Raw genomic sequence first — 16,460 nt, 5'->3', positions numbered from 1 at the left:
ACACATATGTAATTTTCTTACGTGAATAGTAGTCTGATCACTTCCCACTAAAGTCTGGTGATATGTTGGAATATAAGCTACAGTAACATTACGTTCAAGCAGCACTATCATTTATAGTTTTATAGCGACAGAAAAAGTTATATGTCCACACTCGCACCAGTTGGGCGTCATTCTGCGCAATAGCAGACTCCCTCTCCCCTCCCACCGCCCCACGCCATATTGTCATTATCACATATCTGTCAAGGAATAAAGGATGTAATTACAATTAAAAAGTTTCCACAACTTTTTTATTTTCTAGATTTCACCACTTCCACGAAACCCTTTCGTATTTTTTATACTTGTATATCCATCTATCACAGTGGCGTCTTACACGTTCGGACCGCCATGTTAGAGTTCGTGGTAGTGGATTTCAGCTTTATATCATGTTTAAACGCATAACTATCGTACACCTAACACCAAGATCATACAAATTTCTTGCCTAAGACATTACTGTGAGAGCAATGTACTAGAGTACGTCCATTCGGCGTTAATTTTCAAGAGTCGAGTAAACGGGTAGAGAAACGTTTGCATACCATAATGTTATCGTAAACTTTTCGGAATTTAATTTCCTATTGCTAAAACCGTACCAGTTTAACATTTTGGAGGCGTAACACCTCGAGACGGAACTGATTTAGCTGGCAAAAATAAGTTTGTTTCGAAAAAAAAAGCACCTGTTACAGCGTCATACAAAGATTTTGTTTGTTACATGTGCGAGAATACCATTACTTCGATCAAGGCTGAAATTATACGAAGCATACTGGACGCTGGGTTTTTTTTTCTTCTCAACAAACTAATTTTTTCCAGCTGCATCGGATCTGCCTCGGGGTGTACCGCGTCTAAAATGTTAAACAGGTGCAGTGTTTAGCAAGAGAAATTGTGCTTGGAGCCGATACCAAACACTTTTCCGACCTCGGGGAAGTTCAGTTTGGATTCCGTAGAAATATTGGAACACGTGAGGCAATACTGACCCTACGACTTATCTTAGAAGCTAGATTAAGGAAAGGCAAACCTACGTTTCTAGCATTTGTAGACTTAGAGAAAGCTTTTGACGACGCTGACTGGCATACTCTCTTTCAAATTCTGAACGTGGCAGGGGTAAAATCCAGGGAGTGTTGGCTATTTACACTTTGTACAGAAAACAAATGGCAGTTGTAAGAGTCGAGGGACACGAAAGGGAAGCAGGGAGTGAGACAGGGTTGTAGCCTCTCCCCGATGTTATTCAATCTGTATATTACGCAAGCAGTGAAGGAAACAGAAGAAAAATTTGGAGTAGGTATTAAAATACATGGAGAAGAAATAAAAACTTTGAGGTTCGCTGATGACATTGTAATGCTGTCAGAGACAGCAAAGGACTAGGAAGAGCAGTTGAACGGAATGGATAGTGTCTTGAAAGGATGATATAAGAGGAACATCAACAAAAGCAAAACGAGGATAATGGAATGTAATCGAATTAAGTCGGGTGATGCTGAGGGAATTAAATTAGGAAATGAGACACTTAAAGCAGTAGAAAAGTTTGGCTATTTGGGGAGCAAAATAACTGATGATGGTCGAAGTAGAGAGGATATAAAATGTAGACTGGCAATGGCAAGGAAAGCGTTTCTGAAGAAGAGAAATTTGTTAACATCGAGTAAAGATGGAAGTGTCAGGAAGTCGTTTCTGAAAGTATTTGTATGGAGCGTAGCCTTCTATGGAAGTGAAACATGGACGATAAATAGTTTGGATAAGAAGAGAATAGAAGCTTTTGACATGTGGTGCTACAGAAGAATGCTGAAGATTAGATGGGTAGATCACATAACTAATGAGGAGGTATTGAATAGGATTGGGGAGACGAGAAGTTTGTGGCACAACTTGACTAGAAGAAGGGATCGGTTGGTAGGACATGTTCTGAGGCATCAAGGGATCACCAATTTATTATTGGAGGGCATCGTAGAAGGTAAAAATTGTAGAGGGAGACCAAGAGATGAATACACTAAGCAGATTCAGAAGGATGTAGGCTGCAGTAGTTACTGGGAGATGAAGAAGCTTGCACAGGATAGAGTAGCATGGAGAGCTGCATCAAACCAGTCTCAGGACTGAAGACCACAACAACAACAACAACACATGTAAACATTTCTCTACCGGTTTACTTGGCCCTTCAAAATTAACCCCGAATGGACGTACTGTAGTATATAGCGTTCGCAATGATGTCTTAGACGAGAAATATGTATGATCTGGATGTTAGGTCTACTATGGTTATGTGTTTAAACATGATACAAGGTTCAAATACACTAACACGAACTCCAAGATGACCGTCCGAATACATAAAACGCCATTATGCTGGCTTGATTTACAAGTAACAAAAGTACGAAACGGTTTCATGGAAGTGGCAAACTGAAATCAGCGTTTGGCGTCATTGATCGGGAGGCCCCTTGCGTAGCAGGTCCAGTCGCCTTGGTGCAGGTCTCATCACTTTCGACGTCACATTAGGCGACCTGTGTGGCGGTTGGGGATGAAATGATGATGAAGACAACACAACACGAAGTCCCTGAGCGGAGAAAATCTCCGACCCAGACGAGAATCGAACCCAAGCCCGTAGAACGGCAAGCCGTCACGCTGACCACTCAGCTATCGGGGCGGACATGGAAGCGCCGAAAACGAGGAAATACGAGGTGCATTCAAATGAAACCTGGTCATTGCGTCTACCTCTGCCTTACACGGAAGGTGGCACTATGTAACTGCGGGTACGGTGGCGCTATCTATTGGTAGACAGACTGACGCATGGTCACCGTTTGATGTTGCATAGTGCCAGCGTGGTTGTTCGCCTAAGAGAAGGTGCTCACACAAGTTATCGTCCACTACCGAAATGTATCGACGGATGAAGGCTGTCAGGTGAGTACAGCCTGAGTCGTTCAAGTGTCGTGGAATGGCGCAAACGATTCCTTGAGTGGCGCCAGTCACTGGAAGACGATGCACGTCCTGGACAGACTCATCGTGTCATCACACCGGAAACGGTTGCGGAAGTGAATGCTTTAGTCTTGGACAACCGCAGAATCACCGTGGACGAGATCTATCGGTTACTGCGATGCACCATAATGCACCATAATGCATCAACCCTTGAACTTTCAAAAAATATGTGCGCAGTGGGTTCCCCACCAACTGACCGCCAAACAGCGCAGTGCTGGAATGGCGCTGTCTTTGAGTCATCTGTAACGTTATCATAAGGAGAAATACGGCTTTCTGTCACGTACTGTCACAGGTGACGAAACATGGTGTCACCACTTTGAACCGGAAGGCAAGGAAGCGAGCACCTCCGAACAAATCAAAGGCCGTGCGCACCACTTCTGGTAGGGTCATGACGTCCTTTTGTGACCGCAAGAGCCAACTGCTCGTCGAGTTCCTGGAAAGGCGAACCACCATCAATGCGCAGCGTTATCAAGTCACATTATAGAACCTTGGACGAACAATTTAGTCGAAACGACGAGCATGTTATTGGTTCAAATGGCTGTAAGCACTAAGGGACTTAACATCCGAGGTCATCAGCCCCCTAGACTTAGAACTACTTAAACATAACTAACCTAAGGACATCACACACATCCATGCCAGAGGCAGGATTCTAACCTGCGACCGTAGCAGCAGCGCGGTTCAGGACTGAAGCGCGTAGAACCGCTCGGCCACATCGGCCAGCGAGGCATGTTGTCCAATGGCTTTTATCCTCCTGCATAATAATGCCTGCCCACACACGGCCAGTGCAGTGAAGGCGACATTGCAGCAGCGTGGGAAACGCTGGATCATCCATCTTGCAGTCCCGAACTTTCACGGCGTGACTTTCATGTGTTTGGACCTCTAAAACAAGCCATTCGCCGACATCAATTCGCAACGGACGACGAAGAACATAACTTGCTCCAGGGCTGGATCCGACAGCTTCTTCGAGGATGGAAACGAATGGGATAAGTGTGCCAGCAGTTTTGGCGACTATTTTTGAGTATGTGTGCTGTGTATAACAAAATTTTTGAGTTAATAAAATAGTTACCTTTAGTTTACACTAGAGAAGGGGTTTAATTTGAATGCCCGGGATAAAAAAGGTGTGAGGACTTATTCAATTGTAATGAGGCCCTTTATTCCACAAAAATTATGTGATAACGACGATGTGGTGATAGGGCGGGGGGGGGGGGGGGGGATTGTTTCTCCTGTGCAGTGCGAAATGCCACCCGGCTGGTGCGAGCGTAGACATCCCATAATTTTTTCGGAGCTACACACAGGTAAACTACAATAACAGATGTGTATGTTTTAGAATGTAAGAGTACTGTGGTTAGCGTTCCGACATGTCCAACAAAAGTAACTAAGTCTGGTTGTAAGGGAGGTATAGAATTGAAGTGGAAAATTTCGATTTCACTGCTTTAATTGCCATAAAGGGGATGTAAGCTTTTATGTGGAAAATTATGAGAATGGTATAGATATTGATAATTCCAGAGCCAAAGCCGTCGACAGGAGCCATTTCCAATAATTTGTTCATTGTCAAATGGCATCGTAATATTTAATTGTAATTACACTGATAAATATGTGGCTGGTCTCTTAGGACGACTCTGCCTGAAGTCTGGGTGTTTGGCAGAAGTAGCCGGTGGTTAGAATGAACTGGCATTTCTGGATTAAGGTGCAAATCATCGCTAAGCCTCATGAACCAGTCAACTGGGGTAACCGCTGTCGCCCTCTAGGTGGGTGGATAGCCAACTAATACTCAGTATGTGTTGGGCAGCCTAAATGATCACATTCATTGTGAGTATTCTCCCATTTTTAGGTTCATATTTGCGAAGATTCAATATCAATCACTAACAAGCGTTGGCGCTGGAGGTATTGATAAAATCCAAATTCCTGCCATTCCAATCGCCCCCAGACGCCTCCACAGCTAGACATTCCTGTCTGGTGGGCCGAGTCAGGCTGCTGACATGGCGCGGTCGCTGAGACGTGCCTACACGGCGGCAGCCAGTGCTGCGCGGTTTCTGGCCTGGGGCGCTGCATGTGGACTTCCCGAAGTGAGAGCGTCGGATTTGCTACTGTTCCAGCGATCTCCGACCCCTAGCTGTGGTAACTACTACTGCAGAATGGAACACGGTTTAACTATGTGATATATACTGCTCCTCAGTAGCGTCCAGTGGACCAGGTCTTCCAGTGGAAAGATGGTATTCGTTGTTGTTACTGTACTGCCACATCGTAGACCGTTCCTTCTCCTTCTTCATCTCGCTGTAGCTGAGAAAACCAACTTAGGGTTTGTCTAGCGCTTCAAACACCCAACCACATCATCAAATTCCCGATTGAAAAATTTATTGTTCCTGATAGTGCTATTATGAGCATACATACCAACTAAACCCCTCCGCACATTGTTGAAGAACATATCATGCAATTCAGCAGAAATCTGAAATTTTCAGCTAACTCTAATGTAGTGGATTTCCTACCAAATGACCCAACTGTCCCTGTATCCACCAACAGGAGGCAAGTGAATAAAACTCCAGAAGGGATTGGAAACTGGGCACTTATATGGTCGAATCGCACCAAATGTAGCATTCCTAATATCCATCAATCGGTTACAAGATAAAACTGGCCGCACAGGAATGGTATTGATTTAATTAATTAATAAATCAATCCAGTAGAGTAAGGGAATACTTCCAAGACATCCACAGCTGGGTGCTTTCCACGTATCCACTAGTTTGTTCAGCAGAAAGAAGGAATTAGAGGGATAAGTGCGGCACACAACACACACTACCTACTTTTTCTCAAATGCCTTTGTTCCATCTGTTACCAGTTTCCATAGCTATGGAAGTGAGAGAACAAGTAGATATAGTGACTACCAGCGCCAGGTAGGTGAGAGGGCCATCGAGGGATGGACGGAATGATGTGTGGTCTGTGTGTGTTTGCACTCGTTAGTTCACACAAACAGGAAGTAATTACTTGAGACAGATGGAGAGTGACGAGGGGGGGGGGGGGGGTGAGGGGCAAGAATTTAGTCTGGTATCAATTCTGAAAGGAATATCACTGCCTGATTCTTTGTTTGCGGAAGATTAGTGCTATCTCACATTTGCGACGGTCCCTGGGATGCACTGTGCGGTGAGATTGGTCCAGCAGTCAGTCACATGGTCGAGAGCTCTTTCAACAGACATGTGCAGTACAATCTGCCCCTACGTATGATGAGTGTTTCATGACAGTATTCAATGTGTGACCACACAAAGAAAGCGCCACAAATGTTTAAAAATTCCATACTGCATTGTCATCCAGAAACTGCTTAAAGAACCAGTATTACATACACTATAACCAATTTCCTGACAAACCTTGTAAATGAATAAATAACTTTATTACACATAATCCCTTCCCTGCCATAAAATTTTTTTTTAAATGTTCGATACATCCCAAACGATTTCCTGTCAAGTAGAAATCAACTGAGTCTTTTTCCCCCAATTCCAGATTGGGGGAGGCGAGGGGATCTGGAGGAGGCAACAGTGGCTCGTAGTTTTCCCAGATGAGGAGAGGTTAATTAATTCTTCAGTTTAATTTATTAATGCATTAGTTACATGTCGAAAGTGTGTTTGTATCGCTGAGGGGATTTCCTGGAGGGGTGGAGGACGAGGAGGGGGAGGTGTGAGGGATTTCTCAGAAGAATGAATTACCCTCAGGGAGTCATAAATCAACCTCCAGGGTGTCATAAATCAATTAACAGAACAATAGGGAAGGGTGGGGAACGGGGGAGAGATTACATGAAAAACCAACTAGCAGAACAATAGGCTTAGGTCATAAATAATTCAACTGTCACAATTTAATTAATTTGCACATGTATCTGATATCGTATGTGCTCCAGAACTAAAGTTGTCCTACCACTGAAGCTCTATACTGAATTCCCACAAGAATGTGGAGCAGAGGAGTTGCCGGCACACACACTGGAAGATGTGGTATGCATTACCAAAAGCATAATGGAAAAGATAAGAGGAAAAATTAAAATCATCGAATCCTCTTGCCTAGAAAAACTGCCGAAGGGAACGGAGCTGATAGTTGAAACTGCAAAACAAGTATTTTACAGGAAGAAAATTTGGTATGTATTAGAATTCCAGAAAATACTTCTCTATATTTGTCAAGGTACTGGCTGGATAAAGAAATAGATGATGCAGATGCAAGTCTAAGTTATAAGCTAAAAATTAAATTGGGCATTATTAAAACTACACCTAACAAAAATAAGGAATGAGTTATTTTCTACATGTGAACGTATATGCAAACGTTACTACATATTTTGTACAAAGACATTTACTAATCGCTAACCCACCAAGAATCCTAAGACATTTCCCATATACATTGATCTATGTTCTTGTATTTCGGATAGGGGAAGTGGATGGTTGGATGATCTTGAAAGTAGTTGTAATTACGGAGTTGAAAGCGTAGCGACCCCCTTTTCTTACCTATATGAAATGTGTAAAATCGCGAAACCTAGAAATATTACGAAAATTGACTGAGAGTACACAAAATTGGAGAAAAATTACCATGAAACGTGCACAGACAGAAATCAATAAAACTGTGTGTCCTGGACGAAAGTGGATTGATGCTACATATAAACACCTTAATAGTGGAAAGAGGGGGCATTCTAGAGAGGTCGTCTCAAGGTGAAACGGTCATAGCATCCTGCACATGAGCAGTACAACCTAACATTGATTGGACCATGACTTCACTGTGGAAGAAGAACGTTACAAGGAGAAGCGGTAAACTGCGATAAGACTGTTACATCTTCTCTGGCTACTGATAGTTTTGTTTATTACTTCGTAAAATGTCGCTCTTTCTTAGTATGCATTTTCAGCTGCCGACAATCATTTTATAGGACTGTTAGGAATATACTACAATTTACAAACCGCAATCGGGCTTGAACTTCGTAAAAAGTAGATATCATATATCTCTGGAAACCTATGTAATATTTGTGTTACAAAAAAACGTTGTTTTGTTTTATGACCTTACGGTTTAACCACCGTAGTTTATAGGAGAGAAATTTGCAGGGAAAAAGTATCTCTTGCGCTGGAAATACATTTCTTACTTGTAATATTAACAGCGTTACATTCCACATGACTAATAGGTTGGAAACGTGAACTCTAAGAATAGTCGACTTGTGGTTCTGTTAAATGTTCAGCAACTACGCGAAGTGCCCCAGCATGATGTGGAAACAAGAGTGAGCTGTGCGATTACTGCAACTGGAATTACTGAATCGATGATTTCCCTCCAAACCGAAACATCTTATCGGTAGAGTCTACGTGATCAATATACTGTAACCTTCGTCGAGAACTGACCCACGGCTATATCATGCAAAACAGTGCAAGAACATGGAGAGCCAATGAGTCAGAGGCAGTATTAAGAAATACTGTATTTGTTCCATAGCAAGGGTGTAACAAAATTCAATTTGCAGCAACTTCAAAAAGTAGAGGGCATCGTCGTCTTTTTATTACCTACATAGAGATCTATAGTGAGTTAGAACATCAGCCACAACTCGTCCATGATTCTGAAATTTGGAGTAAGTGTTCTATTGCGTCTTTTACTTAGAACTGTCTATCGGTTCCAATATTTGCGAATGATCCCTTTGATTTCTTTATAAATGTTTTTTCTTGGGGGCCAATATTTTCTAACCATGTTCGCAAATCACTATCTCTTTGTCGACGGTCTCAAGATCATCTAATTTTCTTGATGTCAGCAGCGCCAAAGGGTTTCTCTCACGTGATTGTTGTGAAACTAGTTCTTCGGTCCAGTTATCTCATGATGGATTTAATATTATTTTACAAGATTGCTTGTTCTTACTGTCGATAATGCAAGTGAACATTTCCTGGTTTGTGCTATCTGTATGGAAGTAGACCCTTTCTGCTAAAGTATAGTTGAGCTGCATCCGTGTAATTCAATTTAGGCTAAAATTGAATGACTTTACGACCGGCGCGTCCAATTCTGGCACCATGTGCAAGCATACAGGTATCAGGCTAACTGGACAACCGTTCGTTACTTTCGTCTATGTGTACTAGCAGTTACGTTTTATTTGAATTTCGCCTAACCTAATAATTTTGCTCGCCCAAGCACGAGGAGAGTTTCTGTCCCAACTTTGCGATGTATATTCCATTTACTGTTGAACGACGTTTCTAGTGTAATGTGAAAGTTATTTGAAGCTCTCGCTCCGGCAGATAACAACTAACACTTCAAGAACCTTGTAACCTCCCCACGTAAAATAATTCACCGCAACCTCTCAACAGAAAATGTTAACATAAATAATATTCACGTTAAGTGTAACCTCCCCACAAAATAAATTGAAATTAAATAATTATTATGGATAGCGATTCTAATTTCTGTGTGACCTCAGAACACAATTGGTTCCCATTTATAATCTCCGTGCACAAATGCATTCACATTTAATGTACCCACAAAATTCTTTTCTCATTTAATGTAAGCTCGAAACAGAAAAATTCCTAAACCTCGTAATAAAAAAAATAAATTCAGTAACCTGGTAAATTTTAGGACGACAGCAGTGCTGCGTCGTGGCCCTGTAAGATCATTCTGAATAAAAAAACAAAAAATTCTTACCTCAATAAAAACGGCGAATATATCTGCTCTTACCTAAAAAATTTTCGGCACAGCTCCGTGCAATGCTGCCCTATACATTTGTGATTCGTGAAAGAATGATCATGCATTGGATAAATTCTTTAAATTGAAATGAATGCTTTTAAAAAAAATTACTTTATATTACAAAAATTATTATTAGGGCATTTACTAGATATGCCCGAGGCTGCTTTTTACCTTATACAATAATACTCAGGCTCCGGACTCCCGACCAGAGCAGACTCCAGACAAGCGCAAACAACCCCAGACTAGCGACTAGCAACAACTAACTGCTACAGTTGCACAGTTCGTACTACAGTCAACACTGCTCTCTGGTCAGCGATTCTCATATCGCAGGCAGCGCATACCTCTTACAACCTCACGTCCCATATTTGATATTACATCAGTTTCAGTTATTGGGTTTTCAGATTACGAATTTTTACCTGGAGATCTTGGGGAATTTCGAATCACAGTCAAAAAAATGAGTTCCACATGCCCTCTCTACCCTCTTGGCCGCTTCTGGTCTTTGGTGGACACTGGGGTAACTGTACGAGTCTCCGTAGCTCGTGGATTCTTCAGGTAAGCCCTGCACCGAACTGACGAAGTTTCTGCTTTAGACAATCCACTTGGCTCCAATTCATAGCAAGATGCTGGGGCTACACATAGTCTTTTACTGTAAGTTCGTGTTATACATATGTCCAATGTGAATATACTATGAACTGGGGAAATTTGATGTCAAATACTAGATATCGCAGTTCGCGTTCGTTATTCAGTACAAGATAATGAAGTTAGCAAAGCGACGATATCCACAGGCGACTTGAGACTCAACCATGTCCAAATGACACTGCTTTTGGGAAGCCTGGCAAAAAGTTGTTCACAGGTGTCTCGACGACATGAGGCATCCTTGCAGAAGCTGTGTAGTTTAGAACGATAAATATGAACCTCTTGTCTTTGCGACCCACAGAAAAATCCGTGCTACCACCTATGTTACTTGCTTTCTGATAGATCATACAATATGAAACATGTCGACAGACTCTTGATATCTACCGATTCCATTAATACCCTCTTTCCCGCTGCTTGGAGAAAAAACTGCGTACTATCTAGCGCAGGACGTCCTAAGACGTCTTGCTACGTCGCAAGAACTCCATAAATCGAAGTTTCGGTGAATATCGCGGTGCTCAAATTGCTCGACAGGATCAACACACTTCGATATTCCTTCTTCATATGGTTCAATTGGCTCTAATCACTATGGGACTTAACATCTAAGGACATCAGTCCCCTAGACGTAGAGCTACTTAAACCTAACTAACCTAAGGACAGTACACACATCCATGCCCGAGGCAGGATTCGAACCTGCGACCGTAGCAGCCGCGCGGCGCCGGATGGAAGCGCCTAGAACCGCTTGACCACAGAGGCCAGCGTTCCTTCTTCATCATGACAATCACCAACTGCATTTAGCTGAGACAACGGCAGAATGGTCAGCGTTTTGTTGCGACATCAGCTTCAAAGAAACTGGGTACCGAACTGTCAAACACCACATATCACATCAGTTCAGCTTTCCCTCCATTCTAGACTGAAGGGGAAGAAAATTTTCACCATTAATAGGTTAAGAGCACTCACTTGGATTCCAATAAAATTAATATACACTCCTGGAAATGGAAAAAAGAACACATTGACACCGGTGTGTCAGACCCACCATACTTGCTCCGGACACTGCGAGAGGGCTGTACAAGCAATGATCACACGCACGGCACAGCGGACACACCAGGACCCGCGGTGTTGGCCGTCGAATGGCGCTAGCTGCGCAGCATTTGTGCACCGCCGCCGTCAGTGTCAGCCAGTTTGCCGTGGCATACGGAGCTCCATCGCAGTCTTTAACACTGGTAGCATGCCGCGACAGCGTGGACGTGAACCGTATGTGCAGTTGACGGACTTTGAGCGAGGGCGTATAGTGGGCATGCGGGAGGCCGGGTGGACGTACCGCCGAATTGCTCAACACGTGGGGCGTGAGGTCTCCACAGTACATCGATGTTGTCGCCAGTGGTCGGCGGAAGGTGCACGTGTCCGTCGACCTGGGACCGGACCGCAGCGACGCACGGATGCACGCCAAGACCGTAGGATCCTACGCAGTGCCGTAGGGGACCGCACCGCCACTTCCCAGCAAATTAGGGACACTGTTGCTCCTGGGGTATCGGCGAGGACCATTCGCAACCGTCTCCATGAGGCTGGGCTACGGTCCCCCACACCGTTAGGCCGTCTTCCGCTCACGCCCCAACATCGTGCAGCCCACCTCCAGTGGTGTCGCGACAGGCGTGAATGGAGGGACGAATGGAGACGTGTCGTCTTCAGCGATGAGAGTCGCTTCTGCCTTGGTGCCAATGATGGTCGTATGCGTGTTTGGCGCCGTGCAGGTGAGCGCCACAATCAGGACTGCATACGACCGAGGCACACAGGGCCAACACCCGGCATCATGGTGTGGGGAGCGATCTCCTACACTGGCTGTACACCACTGGTGATCGTCGAGGGGACACTGAATAGTGCACGGTACATCCAAGCCGTCATCGAACCCATCGTTCTACCATTCCTAGACCGGCAAGGGAACTTGCTGTTCCAACAGGACAATGCACGTCCGCATGTATCCCGTGCCACCCAACGTGCTCTAGAAGGTGTAAGTCAACTACCCTGGCCAGCAAGATCTCCGGATCTGTCCCCCATTGAGCATGTTTGGGACTGGATGAAGCGTCGTCTCACGCGGTCTGCACGTCCAGCACGAACGCTGGTCCAACTGAGGCGCCAGGTGGAAATGGCATGGCAAGCCGTTCCACAGGACTACATCCAGCATCTCTACGATCGTCTCCAAGGGAGAATAGCAGCCTGCATTGCTGCGAAAGGTGGATATACACTGTACTAGTGCCGACATTGTGCATGCTCTGTTGCCTGTGTCTATGTGCCTGTGGTTCTGTCAGTGTGATCATGTGATGTATCTGACCCCAGGAATGTGTCAATAAAGTTTCCCCTTCCTGGGACAATGAATTCACGGTGTTCTTATTTCAATTTCCAGGAGTGTAGTTAAAATCCTATGCAAATTGTGATTACTGTTCAGATGAAGAGGTGGTCCTATACACTGACGGAAATCTTACTACCAAGAAGGAGTTTTGTGACGTAAACGAAAGATGGTAGGCGTGTGTCTTCATATGAAAGATGATATCGATTCAGATTTCGCCCCTGTCACTTAAGATTTGCGCTAGTAGTTCCACTGTGACAACGCAAAACGGGTTGGCTTCAAATACATGCTGTAACGGTCGTAATGGTTAGTTACCTTTGAGATTCGACGTGGTGAGTTGATGTTAGTCAACGTTGCCCCTACAGCGATAAAGACGCCATTACCAACACCTCACTGAGTTTGAACGAGGTCCTGCAGTAGGACTACGAGGAGCTGGAGGTTCTTTCTGCAATCCTACAGAAGGACTTGCAGGGATATAGCCACAGTACATGACTGCTGGGAGCGGTGGTCACGGGAATGTACTGTCGCAAGAAGACTGTGCTCCGGACGGCCACGTGGCAGTACCGAGAGAGAACACCATCTGTTTCGGCGTATGGCTCCGAGACATCGCACTCCATCGTTAGTAGTCATTTGAGCAGCAGTTTGAACCATGATGACACAACAAACCGTTACAAATGGATTACCTCAAGGACAGCTCCGAGCCAGACAATCTGTAGCGTGAATTCCACTGACCCCAAACTACCGCCGTTTGCGACTTCAATGGTATCAAGCGAGAGCTCTTTGGAGGGCTGAGTGGAGGTCTGTTGTGTTTTCTGATGATAGTTGGTTCTGCCTTAGTGCGTTGGTAAGAATGAGTCCAGTTGATGGCCTGGAACCATCCTGTCTGACCTATACTTGGAGTTATGGTGTGGGGTGCCATTTCGTACGACTGCAGGAGCCCTCTCGTGGTTAGCCCACACACCCTGGCTGCAAATTGGTACGCAAGTCTGGTGATTCGACTTGTTGTGCCGCCATTCATGAATAACAGACCAGGGTTGTTTTCCAACAGGATAATGCTTGCCCACAAACCACTGTTGTACTATTACGTGCTCTGCAAAGACTCGACATGTTGCCGTGTCCTACTCGATCAGCAAATCTATCTCCAGTCGAGCACATATGGAACGTCATCGAACAACAACTCTAGAGGCACTCACCAACAGGGTTAACCGTCCCTGTATTGACCGACCAAGTGCAATAGGCATGGAACTGCTTCCCACAAACTGACCTCCAGCACCTGTGCAACACAATGGATGCGAGTTTGCATGCTTGCATTCGACAGTCTAGTGGTTTCACGGGTTATTAATGTACAAAGATTTCACATTTAGAATGGATTATCTCGCGCCTACGTTAACCTATGACCTCGTTATGTTAATCACTTAAATATGTTAACTAGACAAATGTATTCCGTAAATTTCATGACTGTACATTAATCATATTTTGATATTGCGATTTTTCACATCAGTGTAGTTGTAAACAGTAGACGTAGCTAGATTGGGCTAACTAGTTTTCATTGTTCGACAGAAAAGCTGATAGTGTGATGAAATTTAGTCCATATTTATTAGCGCGTCCCTCAGTGAAGAACCCAGTGCTACTCCCGTTGCTACTTCGCTCTATGTCTGTTTTTGTGTAATGGCCGTGTCTGTCTTTCTTTTATAATGCTTTCACAATGAACAGAACAATTCACGAATTGCACGTGATACTGATATGTTGCTATATTGTTATATTCTGTAATAAGTTGTCCATACGTCTTCCTTTTATGGAAGATTATGAATAGATTCCTGAAAGTGAGTCGTTATGTTGCGACATCAACTTCAAAGTACCCGGGTCCGAACTATCTAACAGCACATACCACATCACCCTTGCTTCTCCACAGTTCTGGTCTAAAGCGGAAGATTTTCACAAAAGGTTAAGAGCAGGCCACGTGGCTTCCAATAGAACGGCACACCTGACATATTCGATATCCTATCTGACAAATAGTTCAAATGAATCTGAGCACTATGGGACTTAACGTCTGAGGTCATCAGTCCGCAAGAACTCAGAACTACTTAAACCTAACTAACCTAAGGACATCACACACATCCATGCCCGAGGCAGGATTCGAACCTGATACCGTAGCGGTAGCGCGGATCTTGAATGAAACGCCTAGAACTGCTCGGTCACAGCGGCCGACGTGATATCCTATCTGAATTGTGGTTACTGTTCATTTGAAGAGCTGATCTTTTAGTTTCTGATGTACTGAGTAAAGTACAACAACGAGCAGAACACCGACTGAAGTCCTAAAAATTGTTTATTCGCCATACTGATTTGCTTTAAGTTCTTTGAAGAACTCTGAAAACGTAAGTTTTTGGTTGTTACCTGTTAGGTGCTTTAATTCAATTAGTCAGTGGTAAAAACTGAACATTGAATGACTATGTTAAGTTTCTTTACATATATGATCAAGTTAAGTGAGACTACGTGTCTTCACGAATTCCAAGGTTCTGGGGAGAGACACAAAAATATTATCATCCTTCGTGGCAACAGCTTCTTTGTTTATCGAATTACGACACTCACGTGTGTAGGATTGCAGTTTGTTAAATGGAAAACTTGATCTATCTCGTAATGATCTTTCTTCTTCTCTCCCTTGCAGATTCGACAAATCTGTCGTTTATTTCTTGCAGGCTCGAGAACTGAAGGACGCTCCGGGTACGCTCTATCCGTTTCAATGTGACGTCAGCTGCGAGGAGAATGTTCTGCGCGCCTTCAAATGGATCAAAGAGAATTTAGGAGGGGTCGATGTTCTTATCAACAGCGCCGGCGTTTGCAGAGAAAACCTTCCAACAAGTAAGTGAGCCACAGTTCGTCTCCATTCAAGTAAGAACCTTGAGACGTCATGAAGCTACAAAGAATCTGGAAAGAGATTTATGGTTTATATGGACAGGTGGTAAATTACGCACAGAATCGGTGCTGTAAATCTTCTTGTACGCTTACTGTTTCTCCGTGGCCACGGCTGGATGTCTTGCCGGCCGCGGTGGTCTCGCGGTTCTAGGCGCGCAGCCCGGAGCCGTGCGACTGCTACGGTCGCAGGTTCGAATCCTGCCTCGGGCATGGATGTGTGTGATGTCCTTAGTTAGGTTTAAGTAGTTCTAAGTTCTAGGGGACTAATGACCATAGCAGTTGAGTCCCATAGTGCTCAGAGCCATTTGAACCATTTTTTTTTGTCTGGATGTCTTGTTTATCTCGTGTGATATGTTTGGGACCCAGAGCAAGGATCGGGATTAATTTAAGGAAACATGTGGAAGGGTGGGCCAACTTCGTGCGCCATTTATGATTCCCCTCAAAAAAGGAAGAAAAATTAATAACAATTCTATCCTAAGCCAACTAACAGTTCTAACAGTTCCCAAGAATCTTGTTAAGTTAACACAGATAACTGAGGTTTTTAAAGTAATATCGCAATGCATAATGACATTTGAACTATACTTAAAATTACAAGTGGTAGTATAAGAACATGTCAACGGTGCAACACAGTGATGGCCCGATTACAAAGCCGCGTGGAGTGGCCGCGCGGTTTGAGGCGTCATGTGACGGAGTGCGCGGCCCCTCCCGCCGGAGGTTCGAGTCCTCCCTCGGGCATGGGTGTGTGTGTTGTTCTTAGTATAAGTTAGTTTAAGTAGTGTGTAAGTCTAGGGACCGATCACCTAAGCAGTTTGGTTCCTTAGGAATTCACACACACCGATTACAAACAACTTACGAAATAAACGGGTGGCAGGGCTGTGCCCGGTCTTCTAGCAGCACAACTGTGGGCTAACCCCACAACAGGACTTGAATT

At 44.2% G+C, this 16,460-nt stretch overlaps 1 protein-coding gene across 1 annotated transcript in view; it reads left to right on the top strand.

Annotated features, from left to right (window-relative positions):
- Positions 1–16,460, top strand: part of LOC126235586 (dehydrogenase/reductase SDR family member 11-like) — a 47,079-nt gene that overhangs the window by 9,819 nt on the left and 20,800 nt on the right. The window contains exons 2-3 of the mRNA XM_049944301.1: positions 1,902–1,907; positions 15,313–15,475. Of these exons, the coding sequence (XP_049800258.1) occupies positions 1,902–1,907; positions 15,313–15,475 (169 nt within the window). The remainder of the gene's footprint in view (positions 1–1,901; positions 1,908–15,312; positions 15,476–16,460) is intronic.

The sequence above is a fragment of the Schistocerca nitens genome, chromosome 2 (assembly GCF_023898315.1).
Source record: "Schistocerca nitens isolate TAMUIC-IGC-003100 chromosome 2, iqSchNite1.1, whole genome shotgun sequence".
In the NCBI taxonomy this organism is placed as follows: domain Eukaryota; kingdom Metazoa; phylum Arthropoda; class Insecta; order Orthoptera; family Acrididae; genus Schistocerca; species Schistocerca nitens.
This window is presented reverse-complemented; position numbering and strand designations above follow the sequence as displayed.